The following is a 23,288-nucleotide window of genomic DNA, read 5'->3' as shown; positions in this document are numbered from 1 at the left end:
TCCCATCATGCCGGGTGCAGCACGTCTGACGTCGTAGGGAATCCCTATTTAGTAATGCTCATACCCGGAAACAGTGTCGGAAATTCCAGTTGTCAAGCCAAACATATTGATGAGGTATCCTGCCGCCGGTACTCTTGCATTCCTGTCCTGACCTATTGGTACATTCTTCTTCGTTGGCAGGCGCTAAGGCATCTCATGCGAAGAAGGAAACACACCCGATAATTACTGAACGGCATTGTGGGCCGTTAGTCCCAGAGTGTACTCCGTTGGTGAGCCTGCGGTTGCGGCTCATGTGGAGGACGGTTTTCCTTACCTCCGTTCCCTTGGTTGTCCTCTGTTGGAGAGCTTGCGGTTGCAGCTCATGAGGAGGACGTAACATCCCCGGATAATTATCGAACGGCATTGTCTGCCGTTATTTCTCAAGTATCCTACGTTGGTGAGCCTGCGTCTGCGGCTTGTGCGGAGGACGGGTTTTCATTACCTCCGTTCCCCTGGTTGTCCTCCGTTGGAGAGCTTGCAGCTGCAGCTCATGCAGGGTACGTTAAGGGTGGAAGTTATTATTCTTTGGGCATTTTGAATATCACTACCGCTTGGCACTTTCAGCCTTGTACTGCCCTCTGCTGGTGAGCTGTGGATTACGCTTGTGCAGAGGACTGTTTAGCATATCGGCATTGAGAAGGCTACAAGGTACTGTTGGTTCTGGGTCCCTTAGGGGTGACGTAACCCTATCTATTATTTTCTCAAATGACTAGAACAATCTTTCTTTGGCGTTTCATGTGCTCTATAACCCTGCCATACTACAGGAATGTATGTGTTGCAACCTGGTGGATTTAGAAGCAAATATTATCCTAATAGGGTATGTCTCAGCATTTTGTATTAACTAGGTACATATGATTGTGTTGCATATGAATAGGGTTCATGCTGTGCATTATTTCCGTTCCCACAGTTGGATATAGTCCTAGACAATGCCACCCAGGCAACACCTTCTGCCAAGAAGAGAATTATCTTATTACCTTGCTGTTCTTTGTTCTTTTACAGGTATAAGCATAGTTCATATCATAGTGATTAAGAGTGGTGATAAATTTCATTTTCCGATGCCCCGCCCACTTACATTTACGAGTTAGCATAATGTGTCTAACTAATGATGTATTCATTTATGCATTTACGTTTGTATTCTCCATCTCATTATTCATTTATGCATGTGAGGTTATTCAGTTTTCTTAGCTTAGCTTGTGTGTCACCATTTTGGGTGCTTCTCTCTGCGTGCGAGTCGCACTCGCTCATTCCTCCCTCCCGTAGGAATAGGAAAAACCCTGAACGCAGCAGTTTTAGTTTCTTAGCTAACTGTGACCGAAACTAATAACAAAAACCTAATCAGTAATGTTCTCATGCGCTGGAGATGCTGAGGCCCGGCTCCGGCCTTGGGCAGAGATAACCAAATGTTGCTATTGCAGGTGCAGATGCCTCTTGTGTGAGGCCATTGTTCACACTCTCCGGGGTCCAGTACTTTTCCAGTATGGGCGTGTTTTACTTTGCTGTACCATGTTATAATGTATTGCTGTGATGACATGAGTCAGTCCTCTCGGCGCACTCTTAGGGGTGAGGTCGGACAGGGCCCTTTCATGTGGGAGTTTGTGGCCTAATAAAATACTTTGTTTATTCTTCTCCCCGGTCCGGCTGACTTCTTACTTGGTAATTATAGGTGAGTGTGGTAAGCCACTTGGGTGGATTTGAGCCACGCTTATCAGATGGCGCCCGAACAGGGACCCCACGATAAGGATCTTTCTCACCCGTAAGTGGGTAGCAGAAGGCCGGGGACCCTCTGGTCGGCACGGTGGGTCCGGGTCCCATTTGATGCCGAGCTTGGTTCTCGCAGCGCTGCCCCACCCTGCTGATCGGGAGAGGTCCCGGTTCATGATCCTGCGCCGGGGTCCGGAAGGCGGAACTTTGGAGCTGACCGTGTTGGTCCCAGCAGCTGGCGGTGGAGAACGGTAGAGGTCGGTACCGCGTATAGAAGGTGAGTGGTCCGACTGTTGATTGGGGAGCTGGGACGCTTCAAGAGACTGGTGTGTCTCCGAGACCGGCGTGTCTCTAGTGGTTGGAGGAGCCTGTGTGCTCCTGGGGCTAGCGTGCTCCGGGGAACTCAGAGTGCGAGTGGTACTCTGACAGACTTGGCGGAGGTTGGTTGGACTTTTGTTTGTGGTCATCCGACCGGGTGGTACTGCGGTGGAGGCGTGGCTCATTGCGGGCGGAATCTGGGACTCACCCCGAACCCCTAGTGTGTGTGGTTCGTTGGGAGCTGGTCCAGGCTCTCCCGTGGTTAAGTGCGCAGCGATCTGTAGTGCCGCCCGGGTGGCAGATGTGTTCGCCAATCTCGGAACAGTGAGTGTACTGTTCGGTCTGCGGTAGGGTCCAGGTTCCCCAGGACTTGGTCGACAGGCCTTGTCCCATTTTGGTAATACGTGTTTGGCAGGGATTTGACGCATAGGAAGCGTGAATATATGTGTGTGTTTAGTAGTGATTGTGCGGTCTGGCTGTTGGTGAGAGGGTGAGTGTGAATTTTGTATGGGTGAAGATGCTGCGTTTCAGTAAGCTATGGTGCCTCGGGTGCTGCTGCGGCGCCTGGGACACTAGGTTGGCTGAGAGCCAACCCGACCCAGTGGAGGGCTCACCTAATTTCGAGATGTATGTTAAGCATGGATTGACTCCAAATTTGTTCAATACTTTGTGGCACAAGTACACTAAGGGTAACGTAGATTTGCAATGGCCGGTTCTTTCGATGTGGCAAAACTAGATTATTTGCAGGACAGATTATTTGCTAAGCGTAGTCGCCAGAGTATGTTCGATTCCTTGAGGATATGGCAAAAAGAAGTAAGGGAAAGACAGATGAGAGAGGAGAAGGTGGCTCAGAAGAGAGCAGCGCAGACGATGGCACAAAAGGCGAGAGAGCATACTAAGAAAGAGAATGAGATACAGATTGAGCGCGCAGACAGACTTCATAGGTTACAGACGGATAAAAGCTATGTAGTAAGAGAAGAAGAGCAAGATGAGATGGAGGGCATTTTGAATGTTCGGCCCCCTCCCCCGTATGCTCCCCAATCATTGTACCCCGTGTTGACAGGTTCTGCTTCCCCTACGGTGGTTTCAGTTCCACAAACTGTTGCTCCGCCCTTGCTCGGCACCCCCACTTCCTCTTTTTCGGCCCCTACTTTGTTGAGGTCACTCAGGTGGATTTGAGCCACGCTTATCCGTGGTGTCCTAGAGAGCATTGCTACAAGAATTCTTTTTGTCGTTTCAGATCTCCCTCCCTGCTGTTCCTTCCCTCGCTTGATCCTTCCACTGACCTATGCTATTACAGCAATCTAGGCTTGGTTAGATCAAGAGGTGGACCCCTCTGAGCAGCACCCCGATCATGAGGACCGTAAGCTAACATTTTGACACTTAAAAGGGACATAGATTTGAGGGCCCCAATTTGTACAAAACAATCTGGTAACTGTTGTTCTCTTTCTGTAAACCTGAACAACGCACTACCTGGCAGAAAACCTAGTCCCTTTTCCCGCTATATGGGAAGGCGCATTACTTATTTTTAATCAGGAAAGTAAAAAAAAAAAAAAAACATTTGTAATGTTTGCAGAAGTAGAAGCCTACAGTCGCGGGCAAAAAAACGCCCCGAAATCTGCCCACGATCACTGCCCCCAGTGCTGCAATGTCTGATGATTGAGTAAACAACCCATTTAAAATTATTATTTATTTATTATTTAGGAGTTTTATATAGCGCTAGCTGCACCCGAGGGCATCAGAGCGCTTTACAACAAGTGTCATATTCAATCAAGCAAAGCAGAGATCGAAGAGTGTCTCCTGGTTACAGGCTCACGCTAGGACTGCCTTCTAAGCACTGGGACATTCTATCCTGAATATCAGAGAGAACGGGCAGAGCCCGAACCCCCCACCATTCAACCAGCACTCACCAGATGCAGCTACTGGAAGATCATATTTCTAAGGCACTTTTTTTTTTTACTTGTTTTTATTGTTCGCCACATTGCATCACATCACAGTTTTGAGAAATAGCATATACATTCTACATGGAAAACAGTCATACATTTATGAAAGAGGTGTCCATGTTAACCAACACCAGCTCCACTCACCCTGTGGTACACCATACATTGCAATGTGTGTTGGCTCTACACTTCTATCAAACCTAACAGATAAACAATAAGAACAGCAAAAGGAAAAACGGTTAAACCCCTTCCACATCCCCACTCCCAGCAGCGGACAGCAGTAATAGCTCTCAGTATCTGGATTGACAGGAGAACTGGCATTATTAATGTAGTATAGGTGAGGAGGAGGAGGCATTCGCACTGTCTATGCTGGGTGTCAACGTTTCAGGAGTGAGCGACTGTGTAGGCGGAGTGGTGTCATGGTCCTGAACTATCGTCGAGGACATTTCTGTCAGCATCTGTCCCCATTCCAGTCAGAACTCGTTCAGCACTCTCATTGACTCTTACAGCCCCAAGGCAACATTCTTCTGCCCCACCACATTTACGCACATCAGTGCACCATTTATCAAGTGTAGGGGGCGCTGAACAGATCCAATTTATTGCAATTTGTCTTTTTGCCAGATCCAATCATAAGAGTGCAAATTTACGGCTTATACTCTTCTTCAGGGTTAGAAATATGCCCAACAGACACTGATTTATATTGACTTCTATTCCTACTGTAGTAACAAAACGGAGGGTCTATACCACTTGGGTCCACTACTGCTGCAATCTTATGCAAGTCCATGTCATATGGGGGAATGTGGTAGGGTCTGTACCACATTGAGGAAAGGATGGAACCAGCCCTGGGTGAACAGCGTGCGGCGTTGCAGAGTCAGGTACATTCAATGCAAATAATGGAATTGGATGAGCTTGAATCTGGCATTACTTGTAGCTTCAGCCACTTGCGCCTGTGCTCTCTTCCAATCCCCGTCTGTCAATGGGAGTGGTAGATTTTCGTCCCATTTTCCCCTGATTATCGATAAATCAGCTGTGTAGTCTTCCTTCAGGGCTTTGTATAAACGCAAAATTAGGGCCAATGTGCGTGACTCCTTTGGCTCCTCCGAGAAAGAGGTCCATATCTCACAGACCATACGTGAGATTTTGGCATACTCTTAGAAATGCCCTGCAATCACGAGCCTCAGCAAACGTCAGGAAGCTCCCATTTAGGTACAGATCCCCTGCCGATGTGCATCCTCCCTCATACCACCGTGAAATATCCATAGATGCCGGAATACTCTAAAATCCCAGTAACCATCGGAACGGGAGTGCTACCGCGTACAATGCCTTGCAGGGCACTAAAGTACCTGCTTGTTCCCAGGCCACAGTTACTTGCCTCACTATGTGGGGGCAAATCCCTGGGGAAATTCGATTCCATCATTTAAAACCTTTGTAACTGTGACCCATCGTTCAAGTCCCCCAGTAACTCTTTGTCCGTTGTAGGACCTTCCATACACTACTGCGCTGCATACTGTAACAATCCTGCGATATAATACAACCTAAAATCATGTAACCCGAAGCCCCAGGAGCCCAAGTCCAGCTTAAGCGTCCCCAGCTTAACTCTGCTCCTTCCCCCTGCCCACACCAGTGAAATCAGTAGGCTATTGAGCGCATCAAATGTGGGTTTCGGGATATTGCAGAAAGTCTACTGCAAGACATACAGGAAGCGAGGCAGCATCACCATTTTTGACACAGCCACCCTTTCAATGATAGACAGTGGGAGCTTATTTCAGAATTACATTGACTGTTTAAGTCCCACAAGGACCCTATTCACCTCAGGAAGGTCCAGGGGCGTCCCCCCTGCAAGGGCAGCTAGCGGGAACAGCATAGATTTCAGATGTTTGTTATAAAGACCTGAGGCCGCACCGAAGGAGGCCAACGTCTCGAGGAGTACCGGGATCGACCCCTTCGGCTGTCTAACGTATAGGAGTGCGTCATCCGCATACAATGAAATCACGTGTGTGCAGCCATCTACCACTACCCCCCACGATGCCATATCGCTCCTCAGTCTAACAGCCAGGAGTTCCATCACCAGCGCGAAAAGCAGTGGCGATAGTGGGCACCCATGTTGCGTGCCTCGTTCAATATTCATTATCTCCGACACTTGACCTCCATTTCGCACTCGGGTTCTTGGCTTGTTGTAAAGCTGTTTAACCCACACAATATATTCTTGTCCAAAACCATTCTCCTTAGCACCTTCCATAAATATTCCCACTGTAGTATATCAAAAGCTTTTTCAATATCCAGGGCAACAACTTCCGCCCGGATATCACGGTTAGCCACTGAGTGAAGGACATGATATATTTATGTGCATACCGCTTCCAGGTATGAACCCCTAATGATCCTCATGAACCAATGAGGTCGCAACTCGTCTCAATCTTAAGGCCAAGACTTTAGCGAGCAATTTAGCATCTACTCCAGCATGGATAAAGGTCTAAATGAACCCGGGTCCTCTATGTTCCGGCCAGGCTTAGGAAGCATGATTATCTGCATCTCTCTCATGGACCGCGGTAGGCAACCAGCCTTTTTAGCCTCCTGTAAGGTTTCTAGTAAGCGTGGAAGCAAAACATCGGCATACGTCCAGTAGAATTCCACAGGAATTCCATCTGGTCCTGGCGATTCCCAATTGGCCCATGGCTTCAATCGCCTCCAGAAGTTCCTCTAGGTAGATTGCTGCCTCCGTTCTTCCCTCTGCTCATCTGTGAGACACGGGAGGGGGGGACACCTGGAAGGTACCCCCTATCTACAAGCATTTCCTTCTCTGGGGCCTCACTATATTTTTCAACTAGGTGATGAAATAGCACCTGAATAATACTGGCCTGTGTAGTCGCCAAAACGCAGTCAGGTCGGCGCAACGTTAGTATCAACGCGGGTGGGCGCGCTCGCTTCAATAACCACGCCAACAGTCTCCCAGAGCGTTCAACCTCTCTATGTAAGAGTTGGCGATATTCCCTGGTGGACTAGGTTGTCCAGCTTATCCCAGATCTCTCCAACCTGTTGTTGTGCCTGCAAGAGTGAACCTTGATCCTGCCCTGATACTCTCTCCCTGTGTTGTAGCGTAGCCAGCCTTTCCTCCGCGGCTGCCAATTCCAAGTCCAATCTCTTCCCGGTGCCACCCACTCAGGGCAAACAGTCCCCTCTGGTAACCACCTTAAACGCATCCCATTCCACACCCCTAGTGCTGGTGGTCGACCAATTAGAGGTGAAATAACCAGTAATGACCTCTGAGCTCCTCTTTAAATAACTGATCGCGTAAACGCCACAGTGGGACTCTCGGCCTATGCCTCTCCGGGCTCCACTCCAACAACACCGGAGCATGGTCCGTTAAAAACTGGTCCAATATCTCAGTCCGTACTACTGCACCACACACCTCCTGAGAGAGGAGAAAACGTTTGAGTCTACAAGACACCTCGCGGGGCGGAGTATGACAAGTATAGCCTTACTCACCCATGTGTGTTTCGCGCCATATATCCACACAGTTTAGTCTACCCATCACCTCGCTCAAGGAGTTCGACATGAAGGGTTTGGTGTGGCGGCTGTCTATCCAATAAACCATCCAACACGCAAATAAAATCACCAGCCCATATTATGGGGATCCGGATATACGGGAGAATCTGACTCTCCACGACACCAAAGAACTCAGCATCATCTGTGTTGGGGATGTAAACATTTGCCAGACATACCTCAACACCATCGAGCTCACCATACACAATTACACATCCGCCCTCTGCGTCCGCCAAGCAGTTGCGCAATTGAAAACAGAACCTGTGGGTTCATTAAGATAGTCACTCCCCTAGCATACGCAGAGTAGGTAGATGTGAACGTTTGCCCTATTTCTTGTGAAGTTTTTGTATCTCACCATCCAATAAATGTGTTTCCTGTAACATAGCAATGTGGGCACCCTGACGCCACAGATATGTTTGTACTCTGTAGCATTTATACAAAATAATTTAGCCCCCTCACATTTCAGGTCATGATTTTGTGTTGTCCCATTTCATCCAGCCCATACCTGTCCTATTCAATGTGTGTCTGGCCTGTGCTCTGCCAACATTGCTGCCGGTGTGAACTGTAAACTGAACATTCAAACAAACACACCCCCGAGTAAACACTGTAAGAACAAAGCGTGAGAGAGAGAGAGAGAGAGAGAGAGGACAGAGAGGAAGAGGAGGACAGAAAGAGGAAAAAGAGCAAGAACGGAGGAGAAAAAACTGAGAAAGAGGAGGAGAAAAAAATGATTTTAAGGGAAGAAACCAAGAAGAAAGCGATATAGAGGGTGAAGTAAAAGAAAGGCGAGAACAGTGAAAGAACGAATGAAAGAGAAAGGAGAAGAAAGACCCACAGACCGAGAGAATGTGTGTCTATGTATGGTTTGAGGGAGGTATTCCAAGGCGGGCCAAGTGTGGGTGCACTTATCTTGTCTGCCAATTGACCTTATTTAAGGGGAGACCTGTTTTGTAAATACTGATGTACTGTGTGATGTTATTACCAAGGGCAGCTTTTAGATCTTTATATAATACAACCAAAATCAATAAAAAAAGTAAATGTGATCATCCCACTTGAATAATAATACACAGGATCTGGGCTCCTGCCAGAATTATATTCAGTCTACTCGTACAAGCAGGATAAAATCTCCAGGGAGGCAGTCAGGGATGCTGAAAAGGCAGCTTCAAACAAGCTTCGCTTTTAATTCACTTTACCAAATGAGCTACAAAGAGATGAACTGAAATACAAAGAGGCCCACACATCTGAGGCCTCTATCAGCGCCAAAACAGGAGCTCAATGCAGAGGGCGAGGGGTGGTCTTTGGAATTTTGTAGATTGCTTTTGTAGCTGCCAGGCCTTATAAAAATGGTGCGTGTATTTGAAACAAGTGAGTGAAACCATCTTCAGCGGTACAGTTAGCAGCTGCAAGAAACATTGCTCATTCATCAAAAGTATCTATCTGTCAATCAAAGGGCTGGGACTGATAAGTCACCTTTGAAACGAAGATGCCCTTGCACACAGGACATTGTGGTAGCAAAGCTGTGCAACTGAAATCCAAACTGTCGGAAAGGGGCATGTGATCAAAAGCTGGTGTGGGCGAAGAATTACGCTCCGCTCGCAGAGTTTTGCCCACTCCACATAGGGTTCCGCAGAGTAACGTGGAGCAGAGTTTTTGCTCGAGCGACTAGCCAACATTGAGTTGGCCAGCGCTTGCGAGAAGAAAAAAAAAAAAATCACATCACACGTTAAGACCTCTTCCTGGTGAGATTTCTCAACGCGGGTGGTCGCGGCAGGTCAGGACCACTCACATTAGGAAATCTGTCGCTCGCGTTGAGAAAGCTGCAGCTCGAGTAGAATGCCTACTCTAGTGACAAAGCAGCAGCGCCATCTGGCGCGATACGTAGTACAGTTTGCACTGGTTTTACAGCGTGGGACAAACTTCCGATACTGAAAAATCAGTGCAAGCAGCGTGACGGAACACCACAAAGTGCGGCAGAGTTTTTCCAGCAAACTCCGCAAACTCTGCCCAGGCCTAATGAAAAGTTATATTTAATTATTGTATTTTTCACTTGTAGAATGCCTTCCTCATACAAGAGCAAGCAATCTATGGAAAAGCACTCATAAGTAATTCGCCTACAACTGTATTGCTCGAAACTTGGCGCTCCGGCACAATTGTGCAGAGTTTGCCAGATGCTGCCTAGGTTGGTGATACGGGCCACTACTATGAGAACATCTGTGCATTTCTTAATCCATTTTCACCATCACTGTGGTGGGGCTATCCAACAGTTCCAACGGTGCCCTCACATAGGCATGAATCAAAATTGTAGACAAGCAAGTAATATCCAGTCAAAAGGAGAATATACAGAAATGTTTAGGATTCTAGAACTACTAGTGATTCAACATTCCACTCAACTAATGCTCGACACAGGCACTCTTGTCCATGTGAGAAAAGCAGTACATACACAGAAGACCAAACAGCAGCCTTGCAGTAGCAGTAGCTGGTAAAATCCTCTATGACAGAATCATTACTAGTTCGAGGTAAGAGACTCACTTGCGAGACATAATTAGGGCACCCGGTTTTATGGTATATATATTTTTTTACATTTCCGTTTGTATTTATCCATATTTATTTTTTGGCAACTTTAGCTGTATTTATCAATATTTATTATGAGTTTTGAGGAAAAAATAAAGCTGAAATTGGTGTACTTTCACATTTATTTAACCGATAAATATGCAGTCATACTTGAATGTCTGCCAGGTTTCAGTGATATGAACAATCGCAGAAGATAAATCAATGCACTTATATGAAAATATGCATATTTTAGTATCAGTCTTTTGCATATCTACTGCTGCTTAAGCCTCTTTACTAAAATTCATTTTTTAAACCCTTACCTATCAATCCCCACAGCTATTGGCCTGGCAGTCATTTCAAAGTGTATTTAGAATCACTAAAAAAGCACCCAATGTCCTTTTTTCTCCACAGTTAAAAATAAATACAGACAAGAAAATAAATGTTTTCCGTATGTATTTATCTGTATAAATTGTAAAAAGGGCGCCTTAGACATAATTAATTTACCAACCCTCTTGTACGGATTTCTTTGCAAGTGACAACAAATTAATTTTGCTCAAATGTGACCGAAGGGCAAGTTGAAGAGGCGTAAATACTTGAAAAAACATAAATATTTATGATATGGATCAATGTCCCTCTAATTTTATGTCCACGCATACTAGCAGAGATGGCCTTTTGTGAAGTAATTGGATTAAATGGACATAATTGGAGGGAGCAGTTCCCACTTTTTGCAGTGCGGCAGTGTGGGGCTCAAGAGGAGTGCCCTTTTTTTTTTAAATTACTTTTAGAAAGGAGGCATTTTCTTATTTAACTATTCTGTATGCTATTTTGTGTATTGACTGTCTGGTTTTGGAGTGGCTGGTGATGTTAATACACTGTAGACAGCCACCATGGGCATTGAGGTGTCTCCTGCCTTTCCTGTGTGACTCACAACTGAGCTGAGCTGAAAAGACCTTGGCTGCATTTAAAGTGGTGTGAGGAGTTTCACTTACATCTGAATAGGTAGAAACTCCTCTGCACAATGCAGTCTCCACCTCCTGTGGTCATGCTGCACCAGAGAGGACATAACTCATTTGGATGGACTCAGAGACCCTTGCCACAAAAAGAACAAAAAGACAAAATAGGGTAAAAGTAGTGGACCTTAAACCCCAAATAATTTGATCACTTCTGAACCACAGAAGAACCTTTGCCAAGAATAAGAGCTGGAGAGCTGTGCGGAAGAGCACAGACCCTTTTGCTGTGTGCTGTGTGGGGGTTGGCCTGCAGTTCTGCTTTTGCCAAGGAAAGGAGAACGACTGTAACTCTGCTAAGAAACCTGCTTGAGGAAGAATCTCCAAGGGCTTGTGTGTGCTGGCCTCCTGTTCTGAAGTCTCAGGGACACAAAGACTTCACCACCAGCTCCCTGAACTCCACTGCTGGGAGTTCTGACCTGTCAGAGGGTACCTGTTCCAGTTTTGGGCCTCTGGCGGTTGTTCCTCCTGCTGGGAGTTGGAAGAAACTTAAAAAAAGCAAGAAAAACAATCTCCAATGTCATCAGCAGCACAGTCGTGGCCCGAACCGATGCCAGGGGCACCGCTCAGAGTACACGATACACCGCCCCACCTGCCCCGCAGCTCCAACGCCCTTCGACGCCTGCAGTTATCAGCCTTCCCAACGCTAGCTTTCGCACAGACACCATCACTGCCAGGGCCTACATCCCGTTATTGCAGAGCTGATAACCGCTGAGGGTGACTCCACGAGTCTCCAACTTTGCATCGCCTCATCGGAACCAAGGCCTCACCACTGAAGCAACAGACTTCTCCTGTCCCGGACTCAACAAGTTACCTCCTCACGGACATGACGCCTCGGCTCCCCCGTGCCAACCAGTGAGCCGGCTTTGACCTCAGCATAGACACCTCATCTCCATGACACTGTGCATTGTCCAAAGACTTCGGAACAAGGTACTGTTGTTTGGGGGTCCGTGTGACACTGTGCCCGATGCCGCGCATACTTTACATATTGCCTTTGGGCTAAGCCTGTCTGCTCTTTACAAGCTACCAAGGGGAGTGAGCAGCTGTTATCTTAAGTGTGTATTCTCTTTACCATGACTAGAAGCAAGGGTCCCGAGTTGGCCAAAGGTACATACCTCTGCCAACTAGGGAGCCCCATTTCTAACAGCCACTAATCTTTCCATGAACTTCCCCTATACAGAGGAAGCTTGGTCAGGTTCTACTGAAAGAGTCATTTTGATTGAGTTTTATGCTAGTGGTGCACTTTCTCCCATTTTTAGGAACAACTGAAAACCATCTGATGTAACAGGGGCACAGTCCCTCACAGATACCCAGACCTCCACCAGATTACCATTCTGGCTGTGCCCATTTCCAAGCCTTATTTGCCGAAAAGAACAAAAAACAGATAAGAGTAAAATAATTAAAGGTATCGTTTTTTCTTGCAACTATCTGCTTGTGTACATAAGTATGAAAGAACCAACATCCTACAACAGAACATTTTACACTAGTGTGTTTCTTAGCTCTGTTTAACTTTTCAGGCTTCACTGCTCGTTTCCTGGGTTTGATCCCTGGCCGGTGTGATTATCCTCTGCTTAATTCCCAGCTTCCCACTAGAAACGTGTTCCATCACTTGGTCCCTTTCCGACTATTTGGAGTCCTTTCTAGGCTGTTTTAAGCCCTGTTAGACCTGACCCTTTTTGCAGGTTTAGCCCCAAACTTTTTGCCTTTTGTCTCCTATAATTCTGACTCAGTTTTCGTTGGCTGTTGGACTCTGAGCACTTTACTACTGCTGATCAGTGCAAAAGTGCATATGCTCTCTGTGTAAATTGTGAATATGACTGGTTATCCACGATTGGCATATTTAATTTACTGGTAAGTCCCTAGTAAAGTAAACTAAGTGTACCGGGGCCTGCAAATCAAAGGCTAATAGTGGGCTTGCAGCACTGGTTGTGCCACCCACATGAGTAGCCCTGTAAACGTGTCTCAGACCTACCACTGTAGTGTCTGCACGATCAGTTTTAAACTGCCATGTTAACCTGGCAAGTGCACCCACTTGCCAGGCCCAAACCTTCCCTTTCCTTACATGTAAGTCAGGTAGGCCCAAGGTACCCCATGGGCAGAGAGCTATGTATGTGAAAGGTAGGACATGTAGTGGTTTGTGTATGACATGTCCTGATAGTGAATTACTGTATATTTCGTTTTTTACTATTGAAAGGCTGTCTGTCCCATAGGCTTATCATTGGGGCTGTACTGTAACCATTTTACATGTAAAACTTTCAATAGGGACAAGATGGAAAAATGGAGTTTAGGATCTGAACTCGGAATGTATTAATGCACACGTGCAGGCCAATCACTCTGTGACTTCGGGATGGCCGCCGCTGTGACGTAGTAACTTCCACTCTTAAATTCTTCATCTAGCCTGGAGCTCGCTTCGTGCCAGGCTGCAGATCGTGTGTGACTCCCGAGTCCCACCTCATCGTCACGGTACAGCCAGGTAAGGCCACAGAGCATTATGCGATATGTTTTGCAATGTTATGTTTCCCGTTTTTCTTGCCCGCTCTTAATCCGTTTTTTTTGCCCTCTTTGCATTCGTTTGCCTTGCCCTCTGAGTTTCTCCCGATTTCCTTGCCCTCTGTTCCGTGTGTGTGTGTGTGGGGGGGGGGAGGAGGGGGGGTGCTTCGTGCTTTGTGTGTGTGGGGGGGGGTGCTTCATGCTTTGTGTGTGTGTGTGGGGGGGGGCTCTGTGGTTATTTTGCAATGTTATGTTTCCCGTTTTTCTTGCCCTCTTTTAATCCGTTTTTCTTGCCCTCTTTGCATTCGTTTGCCTTGCCCTCTGAGTTTCTCCCGATTTCCTTGCCCTCTGTTCCGTGTGTGTGGGGAGGGGGGGGGGGGGGGAGGAGGGGGAGGAGGGGGGGCTCTGTGTGTGTGTGGGGGGGGGTGCTTCGTGCGTGTATGGATGCAGGATGGGTGGGTGGATGGATGGGTGGCTGCATGAATGATGTATGCATGGATGCATGCATGATGGGTGGATGCATGATGGATGGATGGGTGGATGCATGAATGAATGATGTATGGATGCAGGATGGGTGGGTGCATGGATGGGTGGGTGCATGGATGGGTGGATGCATGAATGATGTATGGATGGATACATGGATGCATGCATGATGGGTGGATGCATGATGGATGGATGGGTGGATGCATGAATGATTGATGGATGGATGGATGGATGGATGGATGGATGCAAGGTGGTTTGGGCTAGCTCGCTGCGCTCGCTCGCTGCGGTTCAATATGCAAATTAGTTTACGCCTCACCACTTTCAAATGTCACCAGCCGCCCCTGCAAACAATACAATCGTCACGTCACCTTATCAAAATTTATGACCGAAATGCTAATGTATCTGTTTCTAAAGATTAAATAAAATACTTTGAAATTAAAAAAGAAAATATTATAGAATACTCTTTTGCAATTTATCAAAATTTTCACATAGCCAGTCGTTTTTATGACAATAATATAGACTTATTCATGCGCGCAGGCCCGGCCCCCAAAATCAGACCTCTGTAGAGCCCAGAAAGGGTGCCTGCTACAGATGCTTCCGATTGTCGATTTCACAGCTTCAACCTGCGAGCTCATGATGCGCGCGCCACATTTAATAACCAGTCAATGCTCGAGTCGATCACTGTAATGAAGGTTCATGAAAGCATGTCCCAGGTCTAATCTGAAGCGGATCTCAGGGAATAAAGTGTCGGCGGAACACTTGGATCTACTTAGCATGCAAAGCCGCCTCCCCCGCTTACCGTAGGCTGCCCGCCTTTTCCAATAAATCTTCTTCCGAAGACTCTGATCCTAAAACAAGCAATTAAAACAGCAATTAGTGTTCTGCCTTGAACGGATTACACAATAATTATGCTTGGAGATTAAAATATAAACATATGCACATCCGAGAGAGATACCCAGAACTTATTTCCAGAGCCACGTTTCAAGATGTGGCGGAGGAGAACGATTCATACATACTATGACCTACTGGGGGTTTGCATGCGAGGGGGAGGGATGCAATCTACATATCTTACTCTCCTGCAACCTTATCCAGCTAAGCAATCAAAATTCCTTATCGAAAAATATTTTTTCACAATAAAAAATGTTCATGCGTCATAAATGAAAGGATATTACTTTTTTCACAAATTTACTGCTTAGCCATGTTTCTGCTCAAGGAGCATGGAAGGGTCCCAACAAACAGAACCAGGGTCCACTCACAGCCCAAAGAAATAAATCACAGGGGGAAGCAGTACAAATGACAAGGTAAAACCACATCTGTGAAAAACAAAGATTTCTTGTCTCCACGTAGATTTATTTGTTTTAGTCACCCTGAGATTTTAAACATTTCTAACAGTTTATGTAGATTTATGAAAAATGTTAAGTTAGCCACAGATTTTCTATCCCTGCTTTAATTCTAGGCAGAAGTAATGAAAGAAATGTCAAAGGAATGAGGAATGGCAGAGACCAAGGATGCCCTACCTAAATAACTAAGACACAAACAGCCAGATTCATCAAGCAAAATTGCGATCGCAATAGCTGCGAATTAGCTATTGCGATCGCAATTAACAGAAAAGCAATTCATGATGTTAAAAACACAGAAATTGCGTATTCGCAAAAATAAAATAGCGATTTCGCAAAATAAATCGCAGAATCTAGGAGAAACCCCTGTAGCGAATCGGAAATAGCGAGAATCCATGGATTCTGCAAATTATAATTAGATATGCACTGCTGCTGTCACCTGTTCCAGTGCCCTGGCAACGTCCTGGCAACACTGGACCATTTGAACCTGCATTGCAAGGGACCAGTGGGAAAGTTGTGAGGTTGCATTGCCAATGATGTAATTTGACCTGGTGTAGGCTGCCAGGCGGGTCCAGCAGCTGGCGGTGGCGGCAGCGGGTGATATCCTGCTGGGATACCAGGATATGGTTATTCTCTCGAACAGCTACGGTCATCTGTCCAACATTTTGCTCGGTATTCTGCAGCCGCAGATGAATGGCTGCCAGGTGACGCTCCTGTGCCCTGCCCGCGCGTGTTGAGGCGTCACGCTGCTGGCGCCTCAGTCCGCTAGACTGCGATCTTACTGCGGCTGTGCACCTAGTCTGCCTCCTGGCTGCTGGTGGTGTGGCCTGTACCACTGCCGTAGGTATCAGTTGGGGGGGGGTTGCTGGGCACCGGTGGCTGCAGGGGTGGCCCTGTCCACATTGGGGGGGGGGTGGGGGGGAGGGGTGGTGATGGTACTGCTGCAGGTGGCTGTGATGGTCCTGGTTGTGGTTCAGGTTGGCCCTCACCATCGGTGTTCTCCGGGTACTCCTCAATATGTAGGGCCTCACGGTCGGTGCTGGGTTGTTCTGCAGCACCTGTGATGTAAATGGGTGCATGACTAATGATATGTATCTTGCACATGAGATGTTGCTACATGCATGCAGGCTTGCTTTCCCTGACTGGCTTTTGGAATTACTTTGAATTGACAGGTCTGGCTGTGTTGGGCTATCTGGGGATTTTGATTACACTACAACTACCACAATGCATTAGGGCATTTCAGGTGTGCATGGCCTGCATTACTGGGGTTGTCATATTGCTAGCTCAGGAGTCATGGCCATTGTTAGGGGACGGGGTCGCAGTCGCATGGCACTTACCTTGGGATTGTTGGGTGGGTCGGGACGAGTCAAGCTGGGTAACCCCCACGCAGGCTTCTGGAGTCAGGGTGTCCCCCACAAGGTCCTCCAATGGAGTGTTGGGTGTGGCAGTGGGATCCCCTCCACCGGTGGCAAGTCGCTCCCCAAGCCTCTCCGCGATTCGCTCTTCGGCACGCCCTCTGAGGTCGTACCACCTCTTTTTTAAATGGTCTATTGACCGCTGGGTCACCCCGACAGAATTGACTTTGGCGCGGATGCGCAGCCAGATGCGGCGCTTGTCAGCCTCTGGCACTCTCCGGGAGTCCTTGTCAAACAGGCGTGCATGGTCCTTACAGACCCCCTCAATGAGGAACTCAAGTTCTTGCTCCGAAAACTTTATCTTCCTCTTCCTCCCTGGGGCACTGCTCCCTGCTGCTTCCTGGGACATTTTGATGGTGGTTAATGTCCTGCTGTGGTGCTGCAAGTTGACTGTAGTGGAGCTCTTTCAGTAATGCTTCCACTTTCAAGCTCAGTGATCTGAATGAGGAAGGGAACAGCCTACTTCCTGGTTGTGATGTCATCAATGGGCAAATTGCGATTTCGGTAATTGAGAGATCGCAATTTCAACATGGAAATCGGGCGATTCTGCGTTTATTATAAGATTGGGGCAAAATCGCAATCGGCAATTGCGGCCGATTGAGAATGGCTTTTTTTTTTAAATCGCATTTCTTCATGAATGCCATTCTGCGAATTCTAAATTGCGATTCGGTAATTATCGCAATTTGAAATTCGCAGAATGTTGCATTGATGAATCTATGTGAAAGTAACTTCTACCCAATCTAGCTGGCTGCAACAAGCAAGTGTGTGAGAATAGGTATCCAAGAGGACAGGCCGCAGGTTCCCATGAACACGTGTGGGAATGCCATGTGATTTTTCCCAAAGGCACATATACCACCATGCACATTTTTCCGCCCCGGGGGAGGGGGGGGCGTGGGGGGGTGACAGTAAATATAATTTTTTTTAATTTGAAGACAAAAAGCTTCATTGGCAGCCCAAGCAAGTCAGATAGTGATCCTTTCTAACCTAGGAGAGGACTTACTGTTGCTCTTTGCTGCATTTTTAGGGTGGAAAGGGAAAAAGATCACAGTTTTTAAATGCTTTCAAATGAAAGTTGACATTCCCAAACGTCCAATGCAAACCACAAGAATGCCCACATTCAACCCCTCGAATGAGATTTACTACTGCAAACTTTCACTTTTTTTTGCAGATTTTTACTGTCTCTCTAAATAAGGCACACTTTCCTTCTTTGGACACGAACACTTGAGTCAGTGGTATGTGGTCTGACACCAGAGCTGTGCGAAAATACCCATTATAGGGGTGTTCAAAGCTTACCCAGGAGGGCAGAATCATGACCAAATTTGACACATGTACATACAATATTATAAATGGGAATCAACAGCATAGTGGATGGTTATTTTAAAAAATAGGTAATGGGTCTAGCCTCATGGTATAACTTTAGACTCTCTATCTGTTGGATACTCTATCTCAGTGGTTCTTAACCCAGTGAATCATTTTTGGAATCTGGGAGACCCCACTAAGTCATTATTGGAACCCAGGGACCCCAGCCTAAGCAATGTATGTAAATGTATAGGCATTTATATAGCGCACTACTTACCCGGAGGGTCCCAAGGCGCTTCGACCGCTGCGAAACCCTTCCTGGCTTCCCTGAGAGATGGTCCCTTAATGGGTATCTCCAGGGTGAGACCAGGCATCCCCGGCGGTCTGGTGGGGCCGTTAGTGAAGATGAGGCAAGCTAATGCCCAGAGTTGCCGAGTGTGAACGCTGATCAGAGTGGGCACCGAGGCGAGAGAATTATCGAGTCCGCTGACCCTAGTCCAGAAACCTGCCGCGCCGGGAATCGAACCCTGGTCCCGGACCGTCCTCTGCTCTCGGGTCTGCCGCCTCTAACCAGTGAGCCACACTACCTCTAACCAGTGAGCCATCCTACCACAGTGCCAAGAAACCAATAGATGAACATGCACCTAATAAAGCATGTTCACCCAGAATTGTATCTTGGCGCTGAATAACAGATACTTATTGTAACCCACCTCAATGGTAATCATTTTATTGACCTCAGATGGATGAAAGGCTGAGTGGATCCGCCAGGCATTGAACCTGTGACCATGAGGTCAAACACAGGCCACTGCAGTGGACTATAAGTGTACTGAGTCACCAGACAAACGAGGAAATATTTTATTTAATTCACTAACAAATATTATTAAAAAATATTTTAATGAGAACTTTGGCGCTTTTCTAAATCCAATTGATGACACCCATCATCCATAGCATATTCTGTTTGATGAACTTACACAGCTCCCACAAATCAATCTGAGGATACCAACTACATTTTTAGCCTTAATTTGTTCACATTACAGAACATGTTAACATTTTCAATCTTACAATTTGCTTCTTTATTTATGTACACTTTACTAATCTTGTAATATCATTTAACATTTGAAGCAGTTGCAGTCCCCCTAAGTAGGTGTAGTGGATCACAGGTTAAGAACCGCTGCTCTATCGAATTACAGATTCCTTAACTTGTTAATTTCCCCCATGCAAAACTGGATTGGGAAAACTCATAAGCAGTGCTCCTGCACTTTGGTTAGGTAGCACCGCAAGACTGTGCCAATGCCATTCCGGAAGGGATAAGCGGAGCTGCATATAAGTGCCCCCCATGCTTGCTGACAATTTCGTCCGATGAGGAGATCATTAGCAAATTGAACAAGCCAGTATGCACATTCCTAAAATTGGATCATTATTTTTTTAGATAGAGACAACACCGCAAAGAAGGGAGGTGGGAGGGTGGGGAGAGATCTCTGGTCAGACAGAGTATCTACTAGAAAGAGCATTACTGAGGGTAAGTAACTTGATCTTCTGATGGGTACTTCTAACCACAGATTCCTCACCTTGTGAATAGTTACCAAAGTAATACCACCCAATGTCTCAGGTAAAAAAGTCCTGGAGGACCCAATGGGCAAAATGCCCATCTCTACGGACTTGACCGTTGGGGCAGCAGTGCTTCATGAATGTATGTAGTATTGTCCATGTTGCTGCTTCACAGATTTCCAAGATAGGCACTCCGAGTGGCAACCGAGTGATAGCAGGTTTGGTGGAGGGAGCTCGTAAGTCTTCTGGAGACTGCCTCGTAGCCAATGCAAACAGCAATTTAATGCAGAGGACTATCAATTGAAAGTTCCTACACAACCTGGCCCTACTTTGCCCCAGAGAGCAGCACAAGGAGCTAATCGTCCACCCATTGTTCTTTGGTAAGATCAATTTGAAAATGGAGTGCTCTCTTGGAGTCCAAAACATTCATTCTCTCCTCCTCCTTTGAGGGATGAATCAAAGCAAAGAAGATCGGAAGAGTGAGGGCTTGTCTGACATGAAGAGGTGTCACCCCCTTGGGAGGACCACAGCTCAAGCCCTTAGCACCAGTCTGTCCAAGAAAAAAGTGGTATAGGAAAGCTGGGCCGAAAGAGCCTGAAGATCACTAACCCACTGTGCAGATATCATTGTGACCAGGAAAACAGTTTTGAGGACAACTTTCTTCACTTATCCCCTGCTTTTAGCGGGATTTGGCTGGGTCTTTGCCCCCCTCCCTCTTACCGCATATAAAAGGTTGCTGCACCGCTGTTTGGCGGGTCCGGGTCCCGAGAGTGGTCCTGTGTGGGCGCCATTTTGCTTTGGGCTCAGAACTCGATCTGCGGGCGCCATCTTGGAGCGTCCTCGCGCTCGCGCTGGGATTGGACAGCCTACTTAATGCTCTCCTCTGACGCGCAGGTAGGACGCCCTCGCTTAGCCTGAGTCGTGCCAGAGTCCTGCCCGTCTGCGCCCGTCAGCGACGAGGAAGCGCGAGACGCGGTAGGACCTGGCCCCTTTTGTTGTTGCTCCTATTGGCACACCCTTTGGATGTCGACTTACTCACGGTCAGAGCTGCTTGCTATAGGGCACAGGGTCAGGGTCTGTTTATGTGAGCCTGTGGACCCTTTAGTGGGCCCATACATCTGTGCCTGTAAGGGTTGGTCTCTAGAGAGCCCAACTAAGATCCGTTCTTTGGAAGATGCTACCCCAATTAAACGTAAGATCGATGCTACTCGGGGCCTCCGGATCTGGTGTTTAAATGTGAGATCACTGGTCAAACACCACCAGTTTATACATGACTTGATTGAAAAAGAAGATCCTGATCTTTTTTTACTTACTGAAACCTGGCTTCAGGATTCAGATGCCGCTATTTTGAATCTTGCCTTCCCTCAGAATTACACGGTCTTTACGTTTAATAGGACTACGAGAGGAGGTGGTATCGCCATGACAGTTAAATCCTGCTTTCCTGCTGAATGGAAACTTCTTGGGCTGCCTGCTTGTGAAAGTGCCCTCTTCAAAGTTGCTTTTAGCCATCACTTTACGTTTAGCGGTATGCTCATCTACCGTCCTCCTGGCAATGATTCAGTCTTCAAATCCGCGCTGGCCGATATGGTTAGACCTATAGCGCTCGGTTGTGCGAACTTTAACATCATGGGGGACCTTAATATTCATTTTGATAGTAGGTCATCCACAACCGTGAACACTCTGCTGGCGGATCTTGAAGCTCTTCAACTCATCCAGCTTGTTACTCTTCCTACCCATTCAGGGGGCCATATTCTTGACCCCTTTTTTTCCACGCTTGATTGGGTGAAGGTGTCAGACCCGATGCAGATGGGTTGGACGGATCATTTGCTAGTAGAAGCCTTTTGCCCGATCCACGATAAGCCTTTTAAATCGGTGGACAGGCCAACTCTAAAAAGGCATTGGCACAAGCTCAAACTTGAAGAGTGTTATAGTTTACTGGAACAGAAACCCTTGAGCGCCCTTGTGAATGTGGACCAATGTTACCAGTTGTTCTGCACTTGGATTTCTGATGCCCTTGACTCCCTTATACCCATGCGCTGGTCGAAAGGCCTTGCGAAGACATCCAGCCCATGGTATAAGGAGTCCCTTGCCGAGCTGAAAAAATCTTGCCAGAAAGCAGAGAGGGATTGGAGAAGATCATATGATCCTGCTCTGAAAACCCTGTACTTTGCTAATCTGAAGTCCTATCACAGGGCCATCTGCAGAACACGGGCCGCATTCTATGCTCAGGAATTTTTGGCCAGCACCAATCCATCTAAACTGATTTTTAAGGTCCTGAAAGACCTTATGAAGAAAAGAGCTACCTCGGAAGTGATTTGCACCGACTCCCATTGTGAGAATCTGGCAACTTTCTTCCTGGAGAAAGTGCAAAAAATATACCTAGGATTTGATCCCTGCCGGCTGGATCCAGAGGTAGTTGACCCTAATTCTTTGGGGTACGAGACTTTGACCGTCTTACCTGATTTGTCCACTGAGACTTTTGACAAACTTAGCCTCAGTGTTAAATCAGGTTCTCCTCTGGACCCGCTGAAGCCAGCTCTTATTAGCACACTTTCCCCGCTGTGCCGAGCTCCTATATTGAATCTCATCAATATGTCACTGTCAACTGGAACGGTTCCCTCTGCTTGGAAACAGGCGGTAGTCACCCCAATCTTAAAAAAGGCTAATTCTGATCCCCTGCTGCCAGAAAACTACCGCCCTATATCCCTTTTGCCTTGGATGGCTAAAGTAACGGAAGCCCATGTCAACTCGATCCTGTCTGAGCATTTGGCTCGCAATCAGATATTGGATCCTAGTCAGAATGGCTTCCGGCCAGGACACAGTACCGAGACTGCATTACTTTACATCATTGAACACCTTCGCCTGGTACTTGACTCCGGACGTACAGCAGCGCTCTTGCTATTAGATCTGAGCGCTGCTTTCGATACTGTGTCCCACCACATACTGATCCAGCGCTTAGAGGAAGCTGGAGTAGCAGACATCGCCCTCCAGTGGTTCCGATCTTTTTTGTCAGATCGAACCTTTAAAGTGGCAATACCACCCTGCCAATCCACCATCCATCCCTTGGATCTGGGAGTCCCACAGGGCTCCTCGTTGAGCCCCACCATGTTCAACTTCTATGTGAAACCGCTAGCTGCAGTCGTCAAACAGTGGGGTTTGACGATGACCTCATATGCAGACGACACGCAGCTGGCGGTGACACTTAGTGGAGACCCTGATGTGGAGGCCCCCAGATTCCGAGCTGGACTTGTGGCAGTAGCAAGCTGGCTTCGCACCAACTGCGTACAGTTGAATGCCACCAAAACTGAGGTGTTGGTGTTGGGGAAACACGCTGAGTTATGGGGAAACCAGTGGTGGCCTACAGAGCTGGGCGTTATTCCGATCCCAGCTTCCGGAGTGAAAAAACTAGGAATTTGGCTGGATCCCGCGCTCTCTTTCACGGACCACACAAAGAAGGTGGCTGCCACGTGTTATGGTATCTTGCGGGGCATAAGGCCGGTTTTAAAGTACTTTGATCCCCCTACCCGGCAGCTCGTGGTCCAGGCATCGATTTTATCCCGGCTGGACTACGGAAGTTCGCTGATGTTAGGGGTGAACCAGGCTGAGGCCTCCAGGCTTCAA

At 47.2% G+C, this 23,288-nt stretch overlaps 1 protein-coding gene across 11 annotated transcripts in view; it reads right to left on the bottom strand.

Annotated features, from left to right (window-relative positions):
- The window catches only part of BRCA1 (BRCA1 DNA repair associated), a 510,976-nt gene that overhangs the window by 326,516 nt on the left and 161,172 nt on the right, over positions 1 to 23,288 (bottom strand). For all 11 annotated transcript variants that reach the window (XR_015296056.1, XR_015296057.1, XM_086924044.1 and 8 more), the window contains one exon: positions 14,868 to 14,916. Coding sequence is in view for 9 of the 11 variants with exons in the window: in XM_086924044.1 (XP_086780170.1) it covers positions 14,868 to 14,916 (49 nt within the window). In the remaining 2 variants the exon portion in view is untranslated. The remainder of the gene's footprint in view (positions 1 to 14,867; positions 14,917 to 23,288) is intronic.

Source organism: Lissotriton vulgaris, chromosome 5, assembly GCF_964263255.1.
Source record: "Lissotriton vulgaris chromosome 5, aLisVul1.2, whole genome shotgun sequence".
NCBI lineage: Eukaryota > Metazoa > Chordata > Amphibia > Caudata > Salamandridae > Lissotriton > Lissotriton vulgaris.
This window is presented reverse-complemented; position numbering and strand designations above follow the sequence as displayed.